The following is a 24,360-nucleotide window of genomic DNA, read 5'->3' as shown; positions in this document are numbered from 1 at the left end:
GGGGGGGGGTGGCAGGCCAGCCTCTCTGGCTGGGGGCCTCCGTTCCTACGCACCGGCCGCTGTAGTCCTGCGCCATGTTGCGTCGGGGCTGGCGCGTTGAAGGAAGCCACTGCGCATGCGCGGATCCCACGGCGCCCAGCTCGTGCCGGGATCAGCAGCTGGAGCGGCGTGAACCACTCCAGTGCCACACTGGCCCCCTGTAGGGGCCATAATTAGTCGTCGGGTCGTCCCATTCACGCTGTCGTATAACACAACGGCGTTTACGACAGCGTGGACACTCTGCCGCAGGATTAGAGAATCCCGCCCATTCTTGTGAATCTATTCTGCATTTTCCAAAGCCTTCATGTCCTTCCTGAAGTGTAATGCCCAGAATTAGACACAATTCTCCATTTGACGCTGAGCCAAGTGTTTTTATATAACCTCTTTGGTTTCCTGCTCAATGTCTCTATTTATAAAGCCCAGGATCCTCTGTGCCTAACTACCTAACTCATCGCCCTGCCCTGGGCACAGGTACCTCCAGGTCAATTTACCTGCCTTAGCTTCATCAAGTCTGATACCCTTCCCCATCAAACATCTGTCCAGAACAGTCTTGAAAATCTCCGATTGAACGCCCGGCATCAACCTTCTGGGGCGAGAGTTCCAGATTTCCACTTCCCTTTATGTGGAGAACTGTTTCCCTAGCACCACCCCTAAATGCCCTACCTCCAATTTTTCGATGAATTTTTAGCCCCTTGTTCTGGACTCCACCCTGTAGAAGACACAGCCTCCCACATCTAATCTATCAAATTATTTTATTAGTTTAGACCCCTCAGTTGGATCAATCCATAATCTTCTAAACTCAAGGGAATAGAAGCTGAATCCTAACATTTGCATATTGTTGTTAAGTTCTAGCCCTATAACTCTTTATGCCATGGTAAATTATATCATTTACACCAATTAATTCACATGTCACTGATGTATATTGGTGCTATCTGAATGATACATCAGTTTTATAAGTCACATCTCTTACTCCTCCCTAACCTCCTCCAAACCTACAGCCCTCCAACATCTCTGTGCTCCCTTCATTTTGGGCTCTTGCACGTTCCCGGCTTTAATCCATCCACCATTGGGTTCCGTGCTTTCAGCTGCCCGGATCCTAAGCTGTAGAATCCTCTCCATAAACCTCTCCATCGCCCTAACTCTCACTCATCCTTTCACACCCTCCGGGAAATTTACCTCTTTGACCGAGTTACCTACCTCTGTGGCTTAGTGGTTATATTTAGTGATCCCACGTGGCTGGGGTGCTTTGCGATGCTAAAGATGCTATAGAAATGCAATTTGTTGTTATTCCGAGGGAGGATTCCCAGTCTAAATCCAATAGGGAATTCAAGAGAGACTTGTTTAGCCAGAGGGTCGTGAGAATGTGGAACCTTTCAGCATAGGGAAGAATTAGGGTGAATAGCACAAGATATTTTTAAGGGGAATCTCAGTGGGCCTCTGATATGAGCTTCCCCGTTAGTGGGCGGAGGCCTGCCCTGCTGGGGCTATTAAGAACTCAGTATAAAGGCCGGCCCAGATAGGGACCGGCATGTCGGTTGTCCCAAAGGACTGCGCTGCCATAGGCTGGCTTTTTGTAACCTTGAGTGAAGCAACTCTCACCTTATCGCTCAGCCTCCAAGGTCTTAATACCTAGAAGGGAGCTTATCCAGAGCAGAAACATCAGCATTGTTATGTTCTGTGTTATGAAGATCAACACTGAACATCTAGTTCTTTGACTAGTAAGATAATTTATTAACAAAATGAACACGTGGAAAGATAAACTAACGAACTGTAATACAAACGGTAACTAATAAATTAATTCAGTGAATTCCCCTGTCCTCTAGCACGACTCACTACCGACTGCCGAATCTCTCAAGACAAAGACACATGGTGGGTCTCTATCGCCACCCGCTGGTCGGAGGTCGTACCAATAACTGTATACATTGACAGATAACCTGTTACATTGATGTGCATATGCATATCACCACAAGCGTGAACTACTGGACAGGTGAAAGGGCCTGTAGCTGTGTGGTGAATACTTTGTAACGGTGTCATACTTTGTGAGTTTTGTGTTCACGATCTGTGATTAACGAATCCAACATTGCCTGTTTCCACAGGATAACGGGTGGGGAGCTATTTGAGGACATTGTGGCTCGTGAATACTACAGTGAGGCCGATGCCAGGTAGGTGCACTGTTTGAAAATTGCTGCTTGTCCAATTATCTCTTGTCAGCCCGTGCTATCTTCGATGTTACTCACCCCTGGAGATATCTTGGCTGGAGCAGGTATCATTGCGCAGTTGGGGATGGAGGAGGCGCAGGGTAGGCAGATCAAATTGGCTTTGTGGGTGACTCATGGCACTAAATGAAGCCTATCTGGGCCAAGTATGACGCCTGCCTACAATTGCGGCAGTGACACAGGAACTAAGTAGACTTTACTGGTTCTGCAGTGACAACATGTGTGAGATGGAGGTCGGTCATTCAGCCCCTCAAGCCCATTCCAAAATGTACAGAATCATAGAATCCTATAGTACAAGCCTCTTCATCCTTCTTCTTAAGCACCCGACCCAGGATCAAGGATGAGTTGCTTCCACTCTGGTTTGATGGGTTCTGAGATAGTTGATAAATCCAATGCACCACCTTCAGCCTCTGCCACCTGCGGAGCAGATGGTGCCTGAAGGGTTGGGTAGATGGGCTCTTTGGAGGTGAATGTCCTTCCTCCGAGGCCTTGACTTCGCCTCTACACATTCCCATTCCTGATGTGCTCCGTGCGCCCTTCCTGAATGAACCTTCTCCATTTTGGTCAATCACAAGCCAGGGTCTCCCACGGGATTGGCAGGGATGTTTGATCCCTTTATGGATGCTTTTCAGGACATCATTGAAGTGTTTCTGCTGCCCTCCAGGGGTTCCTCCTCCTGCTGCCTGTGCTGGCTTTGTGGAAGAACTATCCAGTCCCCCTCACCCTGCACCCTTCCCCATAGCACTGCAGTTTCTGTTTTCTGATTACAGATCCTTCTGCAAATAGAAACAGTTTGTCCCTCCTTACACTAGGAAATCCTCATGACCACCTCTGTCACATCTCCCCTTCATCATCTCTGCTCTAAGGAGACACTCCACCTTACCGCATTTTTTCAAAGTTACAAATACCTTTGAATGTAAACCCCCACTGCCTTCTTTCCCTCTTTACGAATACCTACTGCAGGATAGGAGCTACACTGATTTTCCTTTGCAATATATCAGCCTGAGGATCCAGGAACAGGCCACTCAGTCTGCCCCAACTTTGACTCTCTCTCAAAGTTCGAGAGTAGGCCCGTTCACCTGCTAAGCGATGGTCACCTGATCGCACCATCCCTCAGCACTCCCTGGGAGTCTTTCCAGAGTGGGAGCACGCTGGAATATCAGGTAAACCATTTTTCTAAGGGATAGATTACATCGTGACCTCAATATATCGAGTCACGCCTTAGGAAGAGGCTATTTGTGATGAATGGATCCCAAGTCAGGTGAAGCATGAAACTAGATGCAAATCATTTTCCTGATAGTTCCTTTATTTACAGAATGCAGCTTAACATGTCTGTCTTCTGGGGCGGCATGCGGCGCAAGGGTTAACACTGGGACTGCGGGGCTGAGGATGCGGGTTCGAATCCCGGCCCTGGGTCACTGTCCGTGTGGAGTTTGCACATTCTCCCCGTGTCTGCGTGGGTTTGACCCCCACAACCCAAAGATGTGCAGATTAAGTGGATTGGCCACACTAAATTGCCCCTTAATTGGAAAAAAAAATAATTCGGTACTCTAAAATGTATATTTTAAAAAATGCCTGTCTTCTAGCGATTAACCTGTGTTCCTGCTGTCCCACTTACATGCTCTTTAAAACCAACAAAATAAACACATTTACTAATAAATCAACATCCCCTTAATGGGGCATTGTGATAAAAATAAAAATACCAAAACTGTCAAGGAAACTTACCAAATTAAGGAAGAGGGACAGAGAGTGGGACTGAATGACCCCCCCTCAACCAGCCCCTCTGTACTCACTCTTTTAATACCCATAAAATAAAGTAATGAACAATAAATTATTTAACTAATTGAAAGCTCCTTCAAGGGGTATAAAGCAAAACTTCAAAAAGAAAACTTATCAAATGTAATAGTGTTCCCAGGGCGATTGATTCACTCTGGCCCCTGAGGTGTCGTCGGTCGCGGAAGGCCTCAAGCATGCTGGGTCCCTTCCCAGGGACCCCCAGGCGCAAATATAGCCATGGAAGGGGGGAAGGTAATTGGGCTGAAAGACCCCCTCAACCAGTCCCTTTTGTGTTCTAAAACAAAAATCAATCATTTAAACAGAAATGACAGGGGAGTGTTGACAGCCCCTGGTGGGGAACTGTAACTAAAACAAAACGTCAAAAGGAAACTTAACTAAATGAACCAAAATGTCTGTACTGGGGCAGGGCGGGGTGGGGGGAGGTGAATGATGCACCCAACCCCCGCGGCGGCCCCTCCTTATATGTGCTCAAGATACTTATTTGTTCAATCACTACTACCCTTCACCTGTTTATTCTTAACCTGGACAATACAATGAACATGATATTGACAATTCAGTCAACTTATCCATGCCAGTGATTGTGCTTCACCCCATCCTCTTCATCCAGCCCTATCTACCTATCTATCCTATCCTTTCGCCCCTATCTGCTCAGCAACCTCTCCTTGAATGCTTCTGTGCTAGTTTGTCTCATTGAAGCATCTAAAATTCTCACACCGGGCTCGACAGGGTAGATGTAAGAAGGATGTTTTCACTTTCTGGTGGGGGGGAGGGGGGGGAGGGGGGGGGTTCTCGAACCAGCGGGCACAGTCTCGGAACAGGGGAAAGGTCACTTTAAACTAAGATGAGGAGGAATTCCTTCATTCAGAAGCTGGTGAAGATTTGGAATTGTCCAATCCACAGGCTGTGGAGGCTCAGTTATTGAGCACGTTCAAGTCAGAAACTGATAGATATCTAGATATAAAGGATATGGGGATAGTGGGGGAAATGGTACTGAGGTAGAAGACCAGCCCTGATCTAGTTGAATGGTGGAGAAGAAAGAAGGGGCTGAATGGCCTACTTCCTGCTCCTACGCTCCTAATTATAAGTGAATATGTTAAGCAGCGTGCAACATAGAGCAGATTTTTAAATTATTCCTTCACGGGGATGTGAGCATCACTGTCCAGGTCAGTATTTATCGCCTCGAGAAAGTCGTGATGAGCTGCCTTCTTCAACCACTGCAGTCCATGTGGTGTAGGTACACCCACCATGCTGTTAGGGAGGGAGTTCCAGGATTTTGAGCGACAGTGAAGGAACGGCCAATATATTTCCCAGTCAGGATGGTGAGTGACTTGGATGGGAGCCTACAGATGCCGGTGTTCCCATGTGCCTGCTGCCCTTGTCCTTCTGGGTGGTAGTGGTCAAAGGTTTGGAAGACGCTGTGAAAAGAGCCTGGCAGAGTTGCTGCAGTGCATCTTGTAGATGGTACAAATTAAACTGGCAGGTGGGATGATTTTAAATTAACTTAAAACCCCTCGCTGTTCACCGTGTAAGGATGGTTCGATTATTCCTCAGCCTCCCCCACCCCACAGTGATATAGGTCTGCCAATAAGTCAAACCTTATTACTCCTGCATGCTGTAAGTACAAAATCTGATTCAATGCCAGAATTATTGATCAATAATACTGTTCTTGCCGTGAAGGAATGAGTTCAATTTAAAAACGCTGGTTAGGCCTCAGTTGGAGTATTGTGTTCAGTTCCAAGCACCATGCTTTCGGAAGGATAAGGCCAGAGGGCAGAGGAGATTTACCAGAATTATACCGAAATTAGGAACTTCAATCACAGTCGTTTGGTAGCACGGAACCTGAATATTGCTGAAAAAAATATACATTTTGTCGAAGCGTTCTATCTTGGACTCATCAGGGCACTTCAGAAGAATACAAATATGAGGGGGAACAACAAACTTATATTGTATAAAGCCAATCCCAGTAATGATGACCATTGATTGTTATAAAAAGCCAAGTGGCTCACTGTACCCTTTAGGGAAGGAAATCTGCCACCCTTACCCGATCTGGCCTACATTGGACTCCAGACCCACAGCAATGTGGTTGATTCTTAATCACGCTCTGAAATGCCGCGCATACAGCTCAGTTCACCTGCAATTAAGGATGGACAATAAATGCTGGCCTTGCCAACAATTCCCTCCACCCATGAACGAAGAAATTAAAAATCCGAGGAGATTTAATAGAGATATTCAAAACCGTAAATAATTTTGGTCGACTAAATAAGAAGAAAGTGTTTCTCTTGGCACCAGTTGGCTAACACGGAGTCAAGGCATTGGGCAAGACAACCAGGGGAGAGAGATGGAAGCTTTTTGTTTAAGTGGCGAGGTGCTGTGACCCAGAAGGCGTTCCCTTAAAGGGCAATGGAAGCAGATGCAATCTTAATCTAAACAGTCCCTGGGCAGCACGGTGGCGCAGTGGATAGCACTGGGTCTGTGCCGCTGAGGACCCGGGTTCGAATCCCAGCCCTGGGTCACCGTCCGTGTGGAGTTTGCACATTCTCCCCCTGTCTGCCTGGGATTCGCTCCCACAACACAAAGATGTGCAGGTTAGATGCATTGGCCATACTAAATTGACCCTTAATTGGAAAAAAATAATAATTGGGTACTCTAATTTTATAAAAAATATATATATATAAATAGTCCCCTTTAAAAAGGATTTGGATAAATTCTTAAAGGGAAAGATTGCGGAGCTTGTGGATGGAGGGGGGGCGGGTGGACGGGGTTTGGGGGGGGGAACTATTAGAAAATTCTAACAAAGCAGCAGCATGGGGATGGCACGCTGAATCATTTCCTTTTGTGCTGTAAGAATCGAGGATACTGTAGGCTGATCCTCGGCCAGTCTAGATAACGGGCGTGATTTAACGGAAATGAAACAGAGTCCCATGTTGGGCCTGTTTCGCCGGGTGTATCCTGGCGCTGGCTGCGACGAGAAGGACCCATCTATTAAATGGGACCCTGCTTCATTTCGGGGTCTTGGCGAGGAACGCCTCGCGCGAGATTTACAGGTCTCCCCGCTTCCCGAGTCTGGCGTGACAAGGCCAGTTGGGGGGGGGGGGGGTCGTGACCCACGTGCGTCATGTTATGTACAAGGTCCAGTCATGAATCCTTTCTCTTTGTTTTCCCTCCCTCCTGGATTTCTCTTTGCACAGTCACTGCATCCAACAGATCCTGGAGGCTGTTCTACATTGTCATCAGATGGGAATCGTACATCGAGACCTCAAGGTGAGTCGCACTGACATTTTTCTCACTGAGGGTGAATGCTCAGAGTCTTCCAGCTAGTTTGAGCAGATTGGTAATGTCAAAACCTTGGAGTGGGCCTGGGGCGGGGGGTTTGGTGGGTTGGGGGGGGGGGGGGGCGGTTACCAATGATGGCACCTACATGGGGAGTGTTCTCCATGTCAATCCAAAACCCTGCCCATTCTCTCAGGTGGATGTTTACGATCCTACCACACTATTTTGCATGAGAGCAAAGGGATGTTCTCCCCACTCTTCTGAGACCATTATTTATCCCTCAACCAACAACCCCGATCATTCTCGCGTCCCCATTCTAGGAGCTGGCTATGCTCAACTTGGCTGCCATAGTTTCTACCTAGCAATATTTCTCTTGGTGTGGTGAACTGGAGATTTAATACATATCGGTTCAGAATCAAAATCGGGTTTGAGCGGAAAAACAAGGAGAAATTGTCTTCATGGGGTGGGGGGGGGGTACAGTGGAGTGGGGAGTGATGCTGGGGGTGAGGGTGGGGGCGGGGTGGTGGATGATGGTAGCCACAGGACACAGATTGAAGATAGTTCACTGAGATGCAGATAGACGTGAGGAGAAGCTTTTTAACGGAGTGGGTTGTTGTGACCTCAAAGGGGTGGTAGAAGCAGATGGTAATTTTCTAAAGGGAATTCAATAAATACTCGGAAAGGAGAAGATTCACAGCCAATGGGGAGAGGAACTAATTGAAAAACCCTTTCCAAAATCCAACTGGCCTCTCACTACCTGCCCTCCGTTGACTGATAGTCATCCGAACCTCTGCTACCCGGGCACTAAGTTGCATCTCGTACCGTTCACCCATCACCCCTACACCGTACCGTTCACCCATCACCCCTACACCGTACCTTTCACCCATCACCCCTACACCGTACCGTTCACCCATCACCCCTACACCGTACCGTTCACCCATCACCCCTACACCGTACCGTTCACCCATCACCCCTACACCGTACCGTTCACCCATCACCCCTACACTGTACCGTTCACCCATCACCCCTACACCGTACCGTTCACCCATCACCCCTACACCGTACCGTTCACCCATCACCCCTACACTGTACCGTTCACCCATCACCCCTACACCGTACCGTTCACCCATCACCCCTACACCGTACCGTTCACCCATCACCCCTACACCGTACCGTTCACCCATCACCCCTACACCGTACCGTTCACCCATCACCCCTACACCGTACCGTTCACCCATCACCCCTACACTGTACCGTTCACCCATCACCCCTACACCGTACCGTTCACCATCACCCCTACACCGTACACCCATCACCCCTACACCGTACCGTTCACCCATCACCCCTACACCGTACCGTTCACCCATCACCCCTACACCGTACACCCATCACCCCTACACCGTACCGTTCACCCATCACCCCTACACTGTACCGTTCACCCATCACCCCTACACCGTACACCCATCACCCCTACACCGTACCGTTCACCCATCACCCCTACACCGTACCGTTCACCCATCACCCCTACACCGTACACCCATCACCCCTACACCATACCGTTCACCCATCACCCCTACACCGTACCGTTCACCCATCACCCCTACACCGGTTTTTGGTGAAGCAAAACTTCAATTTAAAAATTCTCATTCTTGTTTTCCAATCCCTTCATGGCCTCACCTCTATCCCGATCTGTGCGATGTCCTCCAGCCCTACAGCTCACCCAGAGTACTGTGCCTCTTATATATCCTTGAGTTCAGCTGCCAAGACCCTAAGCTCTGAAAGTCTTTCCCTACATATCTCCGCCTCCATAACTCTCTTCCTGTTTTAAGATGCTCCTTAAAATCTTACACACACACCACACCCATGACGCCCTCCCTGATACACACACACTTCACACCCTTGACGCCCTCCCTGATACACACACACACACACACATGACACCCTCCCTGATACACACACTCCATACACATGACACCCTCCCTGATACACACACTCCACACCATGACACGCTCCTTGAGACACACACTCCACCCCATTGACACCCTCCCTATTTCTGTCATGAAGCCACATCATAACCCAAGCCCAAGCCTTCCAAACGTCCTGCTCAACTTTAACACCAGGCAAAGTGGTAAGGAAACCTGGCTCTCGCTGGGCGGGATTCTCCGCTCCCGGGATTAAGTGCCCGCGCCATCGTGAACGCCGTCGCGTAGGTGGGCAATAGGTGGGCCCAGATCGTGGGCCAGACCCCATCGGAGGCCTCCCCCCGGTGAAGGAGCCCCTCCACCTCCCCTCCCACAGGCCGCACCCCCCCCCCCCCCCCCCAGCGTTCTCACACAGTTCCTGCCGGCAGCAACCAGGGGTGGACGGCGCCGGCGGGAACCTGTCGTGTTGGAGTGGCCGCTCGGCCCATCCGGGCCGGAGAATCGCCGCTCGCCTTTGGCAGTGATTCTCCGAGCGGCCCGGCGCGATTCTTGGGGCGCTGGTTTCGGGGGAGAATTGTGTGCGGGTGTTGGAGCGGCGTGGGGCGACTCGCGCAGCGCCCCGGAGATTCTCCCACCCAGCGCGGGGGGGGGGGGGGGGGGGGGGGGGCCTCTATTTCTCTGCCCAAAAAGCTGTAGAGGTTGGGAGGCAACTGAAAACTTCAAAATCTGAGGTTTGTGTTGGGCAGGGGTATTGAGGGTTACCAAACCTGGGCGTGTGAATGGAGTTAAGATACAGACCAATCATGATCTAACTGCATAGCCAAACAGGCTCAAGGGGCTGAATGGTCTCTGTCCATTCCTTTTCATAGAAATTGCATTTTAACCCTCACTAACCCTCCAGCAGCCTTTAAATTCCAGTGGCATTTTAATGTTTTTTTGTGAGTGAATACACTGGGAAGATTTCAATTTCTATCCCACGTTTACTTTGCACTCTGGGTTAATTAGCTTCTAGATCTTTGGCGAGCTGTTGCTGTATGGAGGAGGTTATCATTCTGACATTGCTGTTTGATTTGCATACTCCCACTCTAAATCTGAATTAAAAAGCAGCACACCACATTTAAAGCTACAATCCCTTGACATTTTCCCTTCCTTGAGTCGCGGGCAATTGATTGTACTCGAGTTAACAACAACAACTTGCATTAGGGCGGCAAAATGTCCCAGGGTGCTTCGCAAGATTGGTCATCCTGCCACACAGGAGGCACTGGAGGACTGCCCGTGTGAGTGCTTTCAGCGTTTCCTAATGCCCCCTCGCCTCCATTGTTGCTAAACTACCTGGGCTGTAACATATTGGGAAGCCTGAAGGCATTGGGTGGGATTCTCCACCGCCCATTCATGGCAGCCGGATTCACCCTTCCCGTTGCAGTGAATGGAAAATTTGGCTGGGCACCAAATTCTCCATCCTCACCAGCAGCGGAAGCGGGACAGCTTCGCAATGGAGAGTCCCGGCCATTGTTTTCAGTCCCTGCTCCAAACTCCATCCCCAAGATGCCAACACCATCCCTTTCCCCAACAACAGTCTAAGACTAAGTCAGGATGTTTGTATCCTTGGCATCACATTTGATGACCATACATTCACACCATCACTCAGGCCGCCTATTCCCAAATCATAGAATCATAGAGTTTGCAGTGCAGAAGGAGGCCCTTAGAAAGATCACCCTTCCCAAGCCCAAACCTCCACCCTGTCCCCGTAACCCAGTAACCCTACCTAACCATTGTTTTGGACAATAAGGGCAATTTATCATGGCCAATCCACCTAACCCGCACATCGTTGGACTGTGGGAGGAAACCGGAGCACCCGGAGGAAACCCACACAGACGCGGGGAGGACATGCAGACTCCGCACAGACAGTGACCCAAGCTGGGAATCGAACCTGGAACGCCGGGGCTGTGAAGCAATTGTGCTAACCACTGTGCTACCGTGCTGCCCTACCTTACCGAGGTCTAGCTTCACAGCCATCTCAGTCCCTCCGCTTGCCTTTGTCGCCTCTAGAACATTCCTGGTTGACTTTGCACATTCTTGCCTCAGTAGAATTGAGGTCACCCAAAACTCTGCTGCCCATGTCTTGACTCACAGCGAACCCTGTTCCTTGACCATCACCGGCTCCCAGTCAAACAATATAGAATCCCTACAGTGCAGATAGAGGTTATTTGGCCCATCGGGTCTGCTCCGACCCTTTGAAAGAGCATTCTACACAGGTCCGCACCTACACCCACCCCACCCTATCCCCGTAATCCAACCTGCACATCCCTGGACACGAAGGGACAGACCCCTGAATGACCCTCTGATGGACTGATCTGATCTCTTCGCACATCTTCTCTACACATGTAGTTCTACACTCCGTATGCTTCACCCGTTGCCTGGGTCTGTGTATTGGCATTGTGCATTTATGTACGTCCTATCGTTTCTCATGCCTAGAATGATCTGTCTGCACTGTACTCTGAAAAATACTTTTCGCTGTACAATAAATCAAATCCAATCAAATCAAATAATACATGGCCAATCCACATAAACTGCACATCTTGATTTTAAAATTCACCTCCTTGTTTTCGAACCACTGCACATCCTCACCCCTCTCGAACTCTGTCATCTCCTCCAACCCCGCAACCCTCCGTGCTATTGTCCTCCCCTTATTCTGGTCTCTTCTGCGTTCCTGATCATATCTCCTCCATTATTGGTGGCTGTGTCTTCAGTTGCTTAGGTCCCAAGCTCTGGAATTTCCTGCTCACCCTCTCTGCCTCACTTCCCTCTTTCAGACACTCCTTAAAACCAACGTCATTGGCCAAGCTGTTGATCACCTGACCTACTGCCTTCTTATGTGACTGGGTGTCATACTTTGTTTTATAGTGCTCCTGTGGAGCACGTTTGGGATGGTCGATTGCCTTAAAGGCGCTTTGTAAGTGTAATTTGTTGTTGGTTGTAGGGCTGGAAGAGGCAATTTCTAATCCTGACTAGGGAGTTGTCAAACCTTTGAGGCAGGGTGGGGGTTCAAATCCCACTCCAGGACTGGAGCACAAAGGGCTCCCCTCATCCACCTGTTGCGGGTCCTGCAACATTTCAGAACAAAGGGCTGGATTTTGTCGGGGCTCGGGGTGGGGGGTGGGTGGGGGGCGGGGGTGAGTAGCTTGGTGGCCCCAAAAATGGCCTGAAAGCCAGCGGCAATTCATCCGATTTCAATGCCAATTTCAATGCCAATCAAGCAGTTAACGAACTAGCCTTGGTGCACCTGTCCCTTTAAGGGACCAGAGCCCGCCTCCAAAAGCTATCACCCAATCAGATGGCTGGCAGCTCTGCACTCCCAGCAATGCCTGTGGGTGCAGTGGCCACAGCTGGTACTGCAACCAGCCAAGAGACCCAACGATGGAGCCTGGGCCTCACCACAGCAATGTGAGCAGAGTCAGGGAGAGGGCAGCATCACTGGTGGGGGCAAGGGCTTGGGGTAGGCCAGCGGTGGTGGAAAGCGGTCCTTAATTGGCCAGCCTGGTGGCAAATTGGCCTTGGAAGGGCCATCCCCCATCTTTCCTGCCGCTGACAAAATGCCATGACGCTGAGAAGGCATTGAGCACTCCAACACCCCTTCCCTCCCCACAACCCTCCCTCCCAATTATCCACCCTCAGCCCTCCCCACCCTGCCTCCTCTCCCACTTCCGCAGGTCCCATAACATTCAGCCCATGGCCAGTCAGCTTTTGTTGGTTGATTCACCTATTGTACAGTCGGCCTGTTTGTTCCATTACAATGAGTTAAAAGTACTGTAGCCTTCGTACAACTGCCCACATTTTGCGACAAATAGTGGTAAAAAAATCAGTTCGAAAGTAAATATGAAAACAAAATACCTCAGACACTGGAAATCTGAAATAAAAACAGAATCATAGAAGCCCTACAGTGCAGAAATGAAATGAAATGAAAATCGCTTATTGTCACGAGTAGGCTTCAAATGAAGTTACTGTGAAAAGCCCCTAGTCGCCACATTCCGGCGCCTGTCCGGGGAGGCTAAGGAGGCTATTCGGCCCATCGAGTCTGCACCGACCCTCTGTAAGAGCACCCCAGCCAGGCCCACTCCCTCACCCCATCCCTGTAACCCCACCTCACCTTTGGACACTAAAGGGCAATTTAGCATGACCATTCCACCTAGCCCGCACATCTTTGGAAAGAAAGAAACCGGAGCCCCCGGAGGAAACCCACACAGATAGTCACCCAAGGCCGGAATTGAACCCAGGTCCCTGGCGCTGTGAGGCAGCAGTGCTAATCCCTGTGAGCTGCTGAAATTTAAATTCAATTAATAAAATGTGGAATATAAAAATCTGTGTAATCGTGATCATGTTGTTAAAAAAAAAACGTCTGGTTCTATAGTGCCCTTTACGGAAGGAAATCTGCCTTCCTCACCTGGCCTTGCCTACATGTGACTTCGGAGCCACAGCAAGATGGTTGACCTTTAACTGCGCTCTGCAATGGCTTAGCAAGCCATTCCGTTTCAGGGTAATTAGGGATAGGCAACAAGCCACGAAAGAATAAAAGAAAAAAATACACCAGCCCTTAAAGTTAAAATAACATCCTCCGACTAAATCTGAAACCCTCTTCCCCCAAAGTGGTGTTAAGGCCCAATAGATTGAGATTGGTAGGATTTTTGTTCAGCAAGAGAATTAAGGCTCATGGCACAATGGCGGGTTGATGGATTTACCAACATGTTATGAATCAGTAGGAAACCCGTGAAGAGCAGATGGTTCGGGTAAAGGCGAGGTTCATTCTTACAAGGGGGAAGATAGGACAAGGAAATCCAGGGCTCTCTCGACGAGAAAAGAGAGAGAGCAAGGTGAAGCATAAAAAGGGTGCATGTGACAGACAGCAGCTTGATAACACAAGTGAGAACCAGGCTGAATGTGGGAAGTTTAGAGGGCAAGTGGAAAAGGAAATACGAGGAAAAGAGAGAGCGCGAGGAGAGACTGGCAGCTAACATAAAGGGAAATCAAAAGCCTTCTGTAGGCCTATAAACTGTAGCTGGGTGGCAAGAGATTATGTCGGGTCTATTTGGGAGCTAAAAGGAGGTCTACACATGGAAGCAGAAGGCATGGTGAGAATTGGATTTGGATTTGGATTTGATTTATTGTCACGTGTACAGCGATACAGTGAAAAGTATTGTTCTGCATACCGTCCAGACTGATCATTCCATATGTGAAACAAACATAGGACATACATAAATACACAATGTAAATACATGGACACTGGCATCGGGTGAAGCATACGGAGTGTGGTACTACTCAGTAGAGAAGATGTGTGAAGAGATCAGTTCAGTCCATAAGACGGTCGTTTAGGAGTCTGGAAACAGCAAGGCAGAAGCTAAATTTGAACCTGTTGGTGGATATTCTCAGACTTTTGTATCTCCTGCCCAATGGAAGAAGTTGGCAAAGTGAATAACCCGGGTGGGAGGGGTCTTTGATTATGCTGCCCGCTTTCCTAAGACAGCGGGAGTTGTAGACAGAGTCAATGGATGGGAGGCAGGTTTGTGTGATGGACTGGGCGGTGTTCACCACCCTCTGAAGTTTCTTGCGGTCCTGGGCCGAGCAGTTGCCATACCAGGCTGTGATGCAGCCAGACAGGATGCTTTCTATGATGCATCTGTAAAAATTGGTAAGAGTCAATGTGGACATGTCGAATTTCCTTAGTTTCCTGAGGAAGTATAGGCGCTGCTGTGCTTACTTGGTCGCAGCGTCAACGTGGGTATCAAATGAATGTTTTGCATCTGTCATTACCCAGGAAGACGATGCTGCTCAAGTGTAGAATTGTCCACAGTAAGATGTCTTACAACACCAGGTTAAAGTCCAACAGGTTTGTTTCAACAAAGGAGCTGTGCTCCAAAAGCTAGTGATTTGAAACAAACCTGTTGGACTTTGACCTGGTGTTGTAAGACTTCTTACTGTGCTCCCCCCAGTCCAACGCCGGCATCTCCACAAAATTGTCCAGGCAGTGGATGGGTTAAATATTGATAAAGAGGGGAGTTCAGAAAGAGTGGCTGTATGTCATCAGGACTGGATGGGTTCATTTTAGGATGCTGAAGGAAGAATAGATAGAAATTGAATGTGGAGAAAGGTTTGGTGTACGAGAATAGTGGATAATTGCAAATCTTACATCCTGGTACAAAAAAGGGTGAAAGGATAAACCCAACAAGTACAGGCCAGTCAGTTTAACCTCAATGACGGATTTTAGAAAAGATAATTTAGGACTAAGTTTACAGTTACTTGAACCCATCTGGATTAATTAAGAAAAGCCAGCATGGAATATTGGTTAAAGACAAATCATGTTTAACTAACTTGATTGAGTTTTTATTGATTAAGGGTAATGTGATTAATGTGGTGTGCATGGACTTCCAGAAGGTATTTGATAAAGTGCCACATAATAGGTTTGTCAGCCCATGGAATAAATGGGACAGTAGCAGCATGGATATAAAATTGTCTAAAGGACATGAAACATGTGGGGCGGGATTCTCTAATCCCGCGGCAGAGTGTCCACGCTGCCGGAAACGCTGTTGCGTTTAACGACGGCGTGAACGGGCCCATCCCACGACTAATTCTGGCCCCTACAGGGGGCCAACATGGCATTGGAGCGGTTCACGCCGCTCCAGCTGCTGATCCCGGCACGAACTGGGCGCCGCGGGATCCGTGCATGCACAGTGGCGCCGTGCCAATGCGCGCATGCGCAGTGCCTTCCTTCAATGCGCCGGCCCCGACGCAACATGGCGCAGGACTGCAGGGGCCGGCGTGGAAGAAACAAGGCCCCCAGCTAGAGAGGCCGGCCCGCCGATCGGTGGGCCCTGATCGAGGGCCAGGCCACATCTGAGGCCCCCTTTGGGGTCTGACCCCCCCCCCCCCCTCACCCCACCCCTCGACAGGCCGTCTCCCGACCCTTCCACGCTGAGTTCCCGCCGGCTGGGAGCAGGTGTGGATGACGCCGGCTGAACTCAGCATTTTCATGATGGCTGCTCGGCCGGCCGGCAACGTAGAGCGCCTCGCGACTGGCGTCGCACCAACCACGCCGGTGCCAATGGTGTGGCACGATTCGCGCTGGTCGCGGGGATTCTCCGGCCCGGCCCCGGGCTGAGGGAACCCCGCTCGTGATGTGAATGGTTGTTTTTCAGACATGTAGACTGAGTAGATGCAGAGAAACTGCTCCCACTGGGCGAAGGATTGAGAATCAGAGGAACCAATTCAAGATGTCGAGCAAAAAAACCTAACAGCGTTGTGAGAAAAAAACGTGCAGCGAGTGGTGACAATCTGGAATGCATTGCCCGAGAGTGCGGTGGAGGCAAATTCAATTCTGAATTTCAAAAGAAATTAGACCATTACTCGAAGGGAAAGGTCACATAGCCACAGGGGAAGGATAGGGAGGGAGGTGAGGCGAGCTGGATTTCACTTATAGCGACCCAACGTCACCTTGACGGGCCAAAATGATCTCCAATTTGTGCTTTAATTGATCCGTTCTGATCGGAAAGACTGACGGAACAGACTCGAAGCTCTGAATGGGCTGCTTCTCCCTCAGTATTCCTACGGATTTGCTTTGACTTGGATGATTTAAAGGAAGGCTCACTTTATTGGAGGTGTAGCCTGTGGGTGCAGCCTGTTCCTCGTTCACTGTTTCTTGCTTTTGGACCAAGGATCCACGTGACATTAATCTTTTTTTTGTTAAGTAGCGCTTTTAAATTGGAGCTGAGTGGCAGGCAGGTTTGATGTGATCATTACAGGCAACTATGGGGAAATGTGCAAAGCTCGATAGCCCTCACATCATGTTGATAAGGGCGGAGATGCAAAGTAATATGCAAATCCGATGATGGAGGAAGGTTTCTGCAGACGGTGCGTGTCAGAGATGTTAATTGAATTCCAAGTAATAGCCTGGTGTGTGATGGTCTTGTCCCGTTTAGTTGATAATCTGATAATTACAGTACATGCACTGACAGTCAACGCACTTGCACTGAATGCAAAATGTGACAGGCTCACGGTCTAGAAATATCATGTAAGTGACAGAATTGTTCATTTCACCGCCAGTTGCCATTCATTAATGCCCGCCCACTCCAGCTTAATGTACCCTACTTGTTCCGTTACAACAGACCACTTGCATTTACATAGTACCTCTGACATAGTAAAATATCCCAGGCTGTTTCACAAAGTGCATAAATCAAACAATAATTTGCCACCAGGCCACATCAGGAGATATTAGGTCAAAGCTGGGTCAATGGTCAAGGGGTATCTTAATGGGGCAGAGAGGGGGGGGGAAGCGGTTTTAAGGGAGGGATTTTAGGGGTGCAGGTCGCAGGCAGCTGAAGGTGAAGCGATTAAAATGAGGGATGCTGAAGAGGCCAGCGTGAGAGGAACTCCGAGCTCTGAGAGTTGTCAGGCTGCTGGATGTCAGAGAGACAGAGAGGGATGATGCTCTTGAGGGACTTAAACACGTGGGTGAGATGGCGCCATATTTTCAGGTTATTTAAGCAAATTTCAGGATTTGGATTTTCTTTGCAGGGTGTGGTTTGGAAGTTAGGAATTTGTGCTCCCACTGCGGAACGTTATCCCAGGAGAATGCACTGGGAAGTTGAAAATTGTGCTGATTTGCGGAGTGCTCGGAATCTCGCACCAGGATCTGTGCCAGGGGCTATCGTCGCACTGTGGTCTGTTCTGTGTATCTAATATGCACAGCACGCTCCCACATATAGCAATGAAATTAATGATCATACCTCGGGATCGTTTACGGCCATCCTATATTGACAGACATCGCTTTAAGATCGCATCCCAATAACAGTGCAGCTCTCCCTCGATGCTGGCATCAGAAGTGTCAGCTTGGATTATGCGATTCAAGTATCTTAAACGTGGCTTTTTATTATCCTTTCGTGGGATGTGGCCAGCATTATTACAGCATTCCCACAGTGCAGAAGGTGGTCCTCTGAAAGAACACCCAACTAGGCCCACTCTCCCACCCCAACCTCATAACCCCAACCATCTGGCACATCTTTGGACACTGAGGGGCAATTTATCACGGTCAATCCACCTAACCTGCCCATCTTTGGACTGCGGGAGGAAACTGGAGCACCCGGAAGAAACCCACGTAGACACGGGCAGCATGGTAGCACAAGTGATTAGCACCGTGGCTTCACAGCGCCGGGGTCCCAGGTTCGATCCCCTGCTGGGTCACTGTCTGTGCGGAGTCTGCAAGTTCTCCCCATGTCTACGTGGGTTTGCTCCGGGTGTTCTGGTTTCCTTCCACAGTCCAAAGACGGACAGGTTAGGTGGATTGGCCGTGATAAATTGCCCTTAGTCACCAAAAAAGGTTAGGAGGGGTTATTGGGTTACGGGGATAGGGTAGAAGTGAGGGCTTAAGTGGATCGATGCAGACTCGATAGGCCAAATGGCCTCCTTCCGCACTGTCTGTCCTATGTTTTGTAATGTGCAAACTCCACGCAGTCACACGAGGCCGGAATTGAACCCGGGACCCCGTCGCCGTGAGGCAGCGGTGCTAACCACTGTGCTGGCATGCTGCCTGGTTGTTGCCCATCCCTAATTGCCCTTGAACTGAGTGACTTGCTTGACCATTTTAGAGGGGCTGTCAAGAGTCGGCCAGCAGGTAAGGACGGCAGATTTTCTTCCCATCTGAACCAGACGGGTTGCCTCCTACATTTACAACAGTGACTATGTTTCAAAAAGTACTTCGCCGGATTTTTACAACAACCGGTGGTTGTTTTTTCTAGCTACCATTAGCTACTGAAACTAGCTTTTAACTGCAGTTTACTTTTTACTAAATAATCAAATGTAAATTCCACCAGCTGCTATGGTGGGATTTGAATACTTGTGCCCAGAGCACTAGCCCAGTGACATTACCGCGGCGTCACCAGCTCCTCTGCGAATCCACAATATTCTGTGTGAAACCAGATCGAGTGATCCCATTTACCCACAGCTGAGATCAGAGGGTAAACGTTTGAAGGGGTTTGGGATATACCTGAAGGAGTGGCCGATTGGTAACGGGCCAGGATCCAGAAACAAGCGTTCCCTGTCGCAGAGTGACTGGCATGAAGCTGGGGTTTGACTGGATAATAGGTTTAACTCATTAAATATCTTTCTCTATTTAATTGCCAATCTTGTCTCTTTATACCCCCGCCCCTCCCCTCCCCCCACCGCCTCCAGCCTGAAAATCTGCTGCTTGCATCCAAGACCAAAGGAGCTGCCGTGAAGCTTGCCGACTTTGGCCTGGCCATCGAGGTTGAAGGGGACCAACAGGCCTGGTTTGGTGAGTAGCTCAATTCCTGAAGAACTCTCCAAATTCACCTTTACAGACGAATCAGCCAAATTTCAGTGAAGCCACTGTGCCCGGATCCGGGCGCGACAGGTGAATTGTGTGGGGGGCAGAGGCGAGCGCAGTGACCATCACCAACGAGAAGGTTCTGGGGAAACTGAAAGGTCTGAAGGTGGATAAATCACCTGGAACGGATGGACTACACCCCAGGGTTCTAAAAGCGATGGCTCAGGAGATTGTGGAGGCATTGGTGATGATCTTTCAGGAATCACTGGAGGCAGGAAGGGTCCCAGAGGACTGGAAAGTGGCTAATGTAACACCACTGATTAAGAAGGGAGGGAGGCATAAGACGGGAAATTATAGGCCGGTTAGCCTGACTTCGGTCATCGGTAAGATTTTAGAGTCTGTTATTGAAGATGAGATCGCAGAATACTTGGAAGTGCATGGTAAAGTAGGACTGAGTCAGCACAGCTTCATCAAGGGGAGGTCACGTCTGACAAATCTGTTCTTTGAGGGAGTAACAAGGAAGTTAGACAAAAGAGAACCAGTGGACGTAATTTCAGATTTCCAGAAAGCCTTTGACAAGGTGCCGCATAGGAGACTGTTAAATAAGTTAAGAGCCCGTGGTGTTAATGGTAAGATCCTGGCATGGACAGAGGATTGGCTGACTGGCAGAAGGCAGAGAGTGGGGATAAAGGGGTCTTTTTCAGGATGGCAGCCGGTGACTAGTGGTGTGCCTCAGGGGTCTGTGCTGGGACCATAACGTTTCACAATATACATTAATGATCTGGAAGAAGGAACTGAAGGCACTGTTGCTAAGTTTGCAGATGATACAAAGATCTGTAGAGGGGCAGGTAGTATTGAAGAAGCAGACGGGCTTCAGAAGGACTTGGACAAGCTAGGAGAGTGGGCAAAGAAGTGGCAAATGAAATACAATGTGAAAAAGTGTGAGGTTATGCACTTTGGAAGGAGGAATTTAGGCATAGACTATTTTCTAAATGGGAAGATGCTTAGGAAATCAGAAGCACAAAGGCACTTGGGAATCCTTGTTCGTGATTCTCTTAAGGTTAATATTCAGGTTCAGTCGGCAGTTAGGAAGGCAAATGCAATGTTAGCATTCATGTCGAGAAGGCTAGAATACAAGACCAGAGATGTACTTCTGAGGCTGTATAAGGCTCTGCTCAGACCCCATTTGGAGTATTGTGAGCAGTTTTGGGCCCCGTATCTAAGTAAGGATGTGCTGGCCTTGGAAAGTGTCCAGAGGAGGTTCACAAGAATGATCCCTGGAATGAAGAACTTGTCATATGAGGAGCGGTTGAAGACTCTGGGTCTGTACTCGTTGGAGTTTAGAAGGATGAGGGGGGATCTTATTGAAACTTACAGGATACTGCGAGGCCTGGATAGAGTGGACGTGGAGAGGATGTTTCCACTTGTAGGAAAAACTACAAGCAGAGGACATAATCTCAGACTAAAGGGACGATCCTTTAAATCAGAGATGAGGAGGAATATCTTCAGCCAGAGGGTGGTGAATCTGTGGAACTCTCTGCCGCAGAAGGCTGCGGAGGCCAAATCACTAAGTGTCTTTAAGACAGAGATAGATAGGTTCTTGATTAATAAGGGGATCAGGGGTTATGGGGAGAAGGCTGGAGAACGGGGATGAGAACCATATCAGACATGATTGAATGGTGGAGCAGACCCAATGGGCCGAGTGGCCTAATTCTGCTCCTATGTCATATGGTCTTATGGTGTGAGAGACCCAAATCGCGCTCTGCAGATAATGGTTTATTTAAATACCCAGACCCCCGGTTCACTGCCGCCCGGGACTCACAGGCCATGCCTGCGAGACCTCGCCAGACGTCGTTCAGTCCTGGTCCACACAAACTAAGACCATGTGTAACAGTACCTGGAGGGTCTCGCAGGTTTTTAAGACCCCTGGGTGGTCGGGGCCAGGGCAGGGTGGTACCCTGGCACTCCCGCTGGCACCTGGGCACCTTGGCATTGCCAGCCTGGCACCCTGGCTTGACACCCTGGCAGTGCCACCCAGTCACCCTGGCAGTTCCAGAGTGGCACTGCCAGGGGCCCAGGTGGCATTGCCAGGTGTCGGGCCCAGGGGGAGGAGGGGGCCTTGTCAATCAGAAGGGGAGAGGTGGGATTCCCAGGGGCCTCTGGAACATTGAGGGGGGTGAGGGGGGAGGTCCACAATACAAGGGGGGGACCTGAAAGGGATGGGGCGGAAATGAGTGGGGCTACCGATCCAAATGGCACCCCGATCTGCAAGCGGCTGTCTGGCCAGCGGGAAATCCCTCCGAGTGCGGCCTCGGCTGGAAGAAACTCCGCAAGGCCAAGAAAAATGACAAAGTACCGAAGAATAGGCGAAGGATTCCCGGTGCTGCACCCACTGAGAATCACCCCATCAAGCGGGCCCGAAAGTACACTTCGTTTTAGGTCTGCTGAATCGCGCCCAAAGTTTCCACTCTGCCAGAATGGCCCAATGGATCAGGAGTCCAGACCACAAACCGCATGGCACTGACCCTGGCCAAGAGTTGGCCAAATTGTTGAGGCGGGCATTGATTTACACAGCAGCCAGGGGCGGTGAAGGGAATGGGGACCATTCACTTCAATCGAGAAGAAGGGAAGTCCCTCCTCTCCCTTTATATTGTGTGGGTGAATCTTGTAAAACCACTTACCCTCGTCGCCTGTCAGAAACATCAAGCATACAGAACAGAAACACACCTTTCAGCCCAACAGGAATATGTCAGCATTATTGTTTCACATGAGCCTCTCGCTAAGCTTCATCAGCAAAGTCCTCTCCCTCATATGCTGATCTAATGTCCCTTTAACAGCGTCGCAAAGGAATGAAACCAGGTGGAAAACTGGCATCAACCTAGACACCGAAAACGCCAACAGCAAACCCAGCCCGGTCGACCCTGCAAAGTCTTCCTTACAAACAGCCGGGGGGCTTGTGCCAAAGTTGGGAGAGAGCTGTCTCACTGACTGGTCCAGGAACAGCCTGACAAAGTCATACTCACAGAATCATGCCTTCCAAATAACGTCCCAGAAACCAGGGGTATCATCCCTGGGTATGCCCTGCCAGGACTGACCCAGCAGATGTGGCAGGGGCACAGTCAGGAGGGGGTTGCCCTGGGAGTCCTCAACATGGACTTTGGATCCCATGAAATCTCAAGGCACCAGGTCAAACATGGGCAAGGAAGCCTCCTGATAATTAACACGTACCGGCCACCTTCAGTTGATGAATCAGCACTCCTCCATGTTGAACACCACTTGGAGGAAGCACTAAGGGTGACAAAGGCACAGAATATACTCTGGGTGGGGGACTTCAATGTCCATCACCAAGAGCGGCTCGGTGGTACCACCACAGACAGAGCTGGCCGGGTCAGAAAGGACATAACTGCGAGACTGGGACTGCAGCAGGTGGGGAGGGAACCAAGAGGGAAAAACATACCCAACCTCATCCTCACCAATCTGCCTGCTGCAGACGCATCTGTCCATGACAGTATCGGCAGAAGTGACCATTGCACAGTCCTTATGGAGATAAAGTTCTATCTTCACATTGAGGATACCCTCCATTGTGTTGTGCGGCACTACCACTATACTAAATGGAATAGATTTCGCACAGATGTGGCAACAGATGTGGCGCTGTGGGCCATCAGCAGCAGCAGAAATGTTTCAACCACAATCTGCAACCTCATGGCCCGGCATATCCCCCACTCTACCATTACCACCCAGCCAGGGGTCAACCCTGGTTCAATGAAGAGTGCAGGAGAGCATGCCAGGAGCAACAGCAGGCATACCGAAAAATGGGATGTCAAGCTAGTGAAATTACAACACAGGACTACTTGTGTGCCAAACAGCAAAAGCATCAAGTAATAGACAGAGCTCAGCGTTTCCACATCCAGCAGATCAGATCTAAGCTCTGCAGTCCTGCCACATCCAGCCATGATGGTGGTGGGCAATTAAACAACTCACTGGAAGAGGAGGCTTCACAAATATCCCCATCCTCAATTATAGCTGAGCCCAGAACATCCGTGCAAAAGATAAGGCTGAAGCATACACAACAATCTTCATCGAGAAATGCTGAGTGGATGATCCACCTTTGGCTCCTCCCGAGGCCACAGCATGGGCGGCATGATGGCGCAGTGGTTAGCACTGTTGCTTCACCGCGCCAGGGCCCCGGGTTCGATTCCCGGCTGGTTATTTTCTTTGGAGGTCAATCATCTCAGGTCCAGGACATCACTGCAGTAGTTCCTCAGGATAGTGTCTAAAGCCCAACCATCCTCAGCCGCTTCATCAGTGACCATCCTGGTTGGGTATTGGACACGGTCTGCCAATACGGGGTAGACCAGGGATGGGCAAACTATGGCCCGCGGGCTGCATGCGGCCCGCCAAAGGTCTTTATGCGGCCCACCAAGTCATTAAAAAAAAAAAATTTTTTTTTATTTTTTTATTTTTTTAAAGTTAATGGGGGGGGGGGGGGGGGGGGGGGGGGGGGGGGCGGCTGTTGGGTTACTTACTGGTATAGGGTGGATACGTGGGTTTGAGTAGGGTGATCATTGCTCGGCACAACATTGAGGGCCGAAGGGCCTGTTCTGTGCTGTACTGTTCTATGTTCTATATGAGGCGCCCAGAATCATAACCGGGTGAAGTTATTTTACTTAATATACTATGCGGCCCTTTAAAATTGTGAATTTCTGAATGTGGCCCTTGCACGGAAAAGTTTGCCCACCCCTGGAGTAGACCATTTCGGACAGAGGTGAGGAGAAATCTCTTCACC

General features: G+C 49.6%; 1 protein-coding gene across 1 annotated transcript in view; it reads left to right on the top strand.

The window, feature by feature from the left end:
- The window catches only part of LOC119965442 (calcium/calmodulin-dependent protein kinase type II subunit alpha), a 123,549-nt gene that overhangs the window by 44,013 nt on the left and 55,176 nt on the right, over positions 1 to 24,360 (top strand). Inside the window, exons 3-5 of the mRNA XM_038796226.1 lie at positions 2,136 to 2,201; positions 7,241 to 7,313; positions 19,460 to 19,562. Coding sequence (XP_038652154.1) covers positions 7,287 to 7,313; positions 19,460 to 19,562 — 130 coding nt within the window. The 5' untranslated portion in view covers positions 2,136 to 2,201; positions 7,241 to 7,286. The remainder of the gene's footprint in view (positions 1 to 2,135; positions 2,202 to 7,240; positions 7,314 to 19,459; positions 19,563 to 24,360) is intronic.

This window comes from Scyliorhinus canicula, chromosome 4, assembly GCF_902713615.1.
Source record: "Scyliorhinus canicula chromosome 4, sScyCan1.1, whole genome shotgun sequence".
NCBI lineage: Eukaryota > Metazoa > Chordata > Chondrichthyes > Carcharhiniformes > Scyliorhinidae > Scyliorhinus > Scyliorhinus canicula.
The sequence above is the reverse complement of the archived record's forward strand: the minus strand, read 5'-3'. Positions and strand labels throughout refer to the sequence as shown.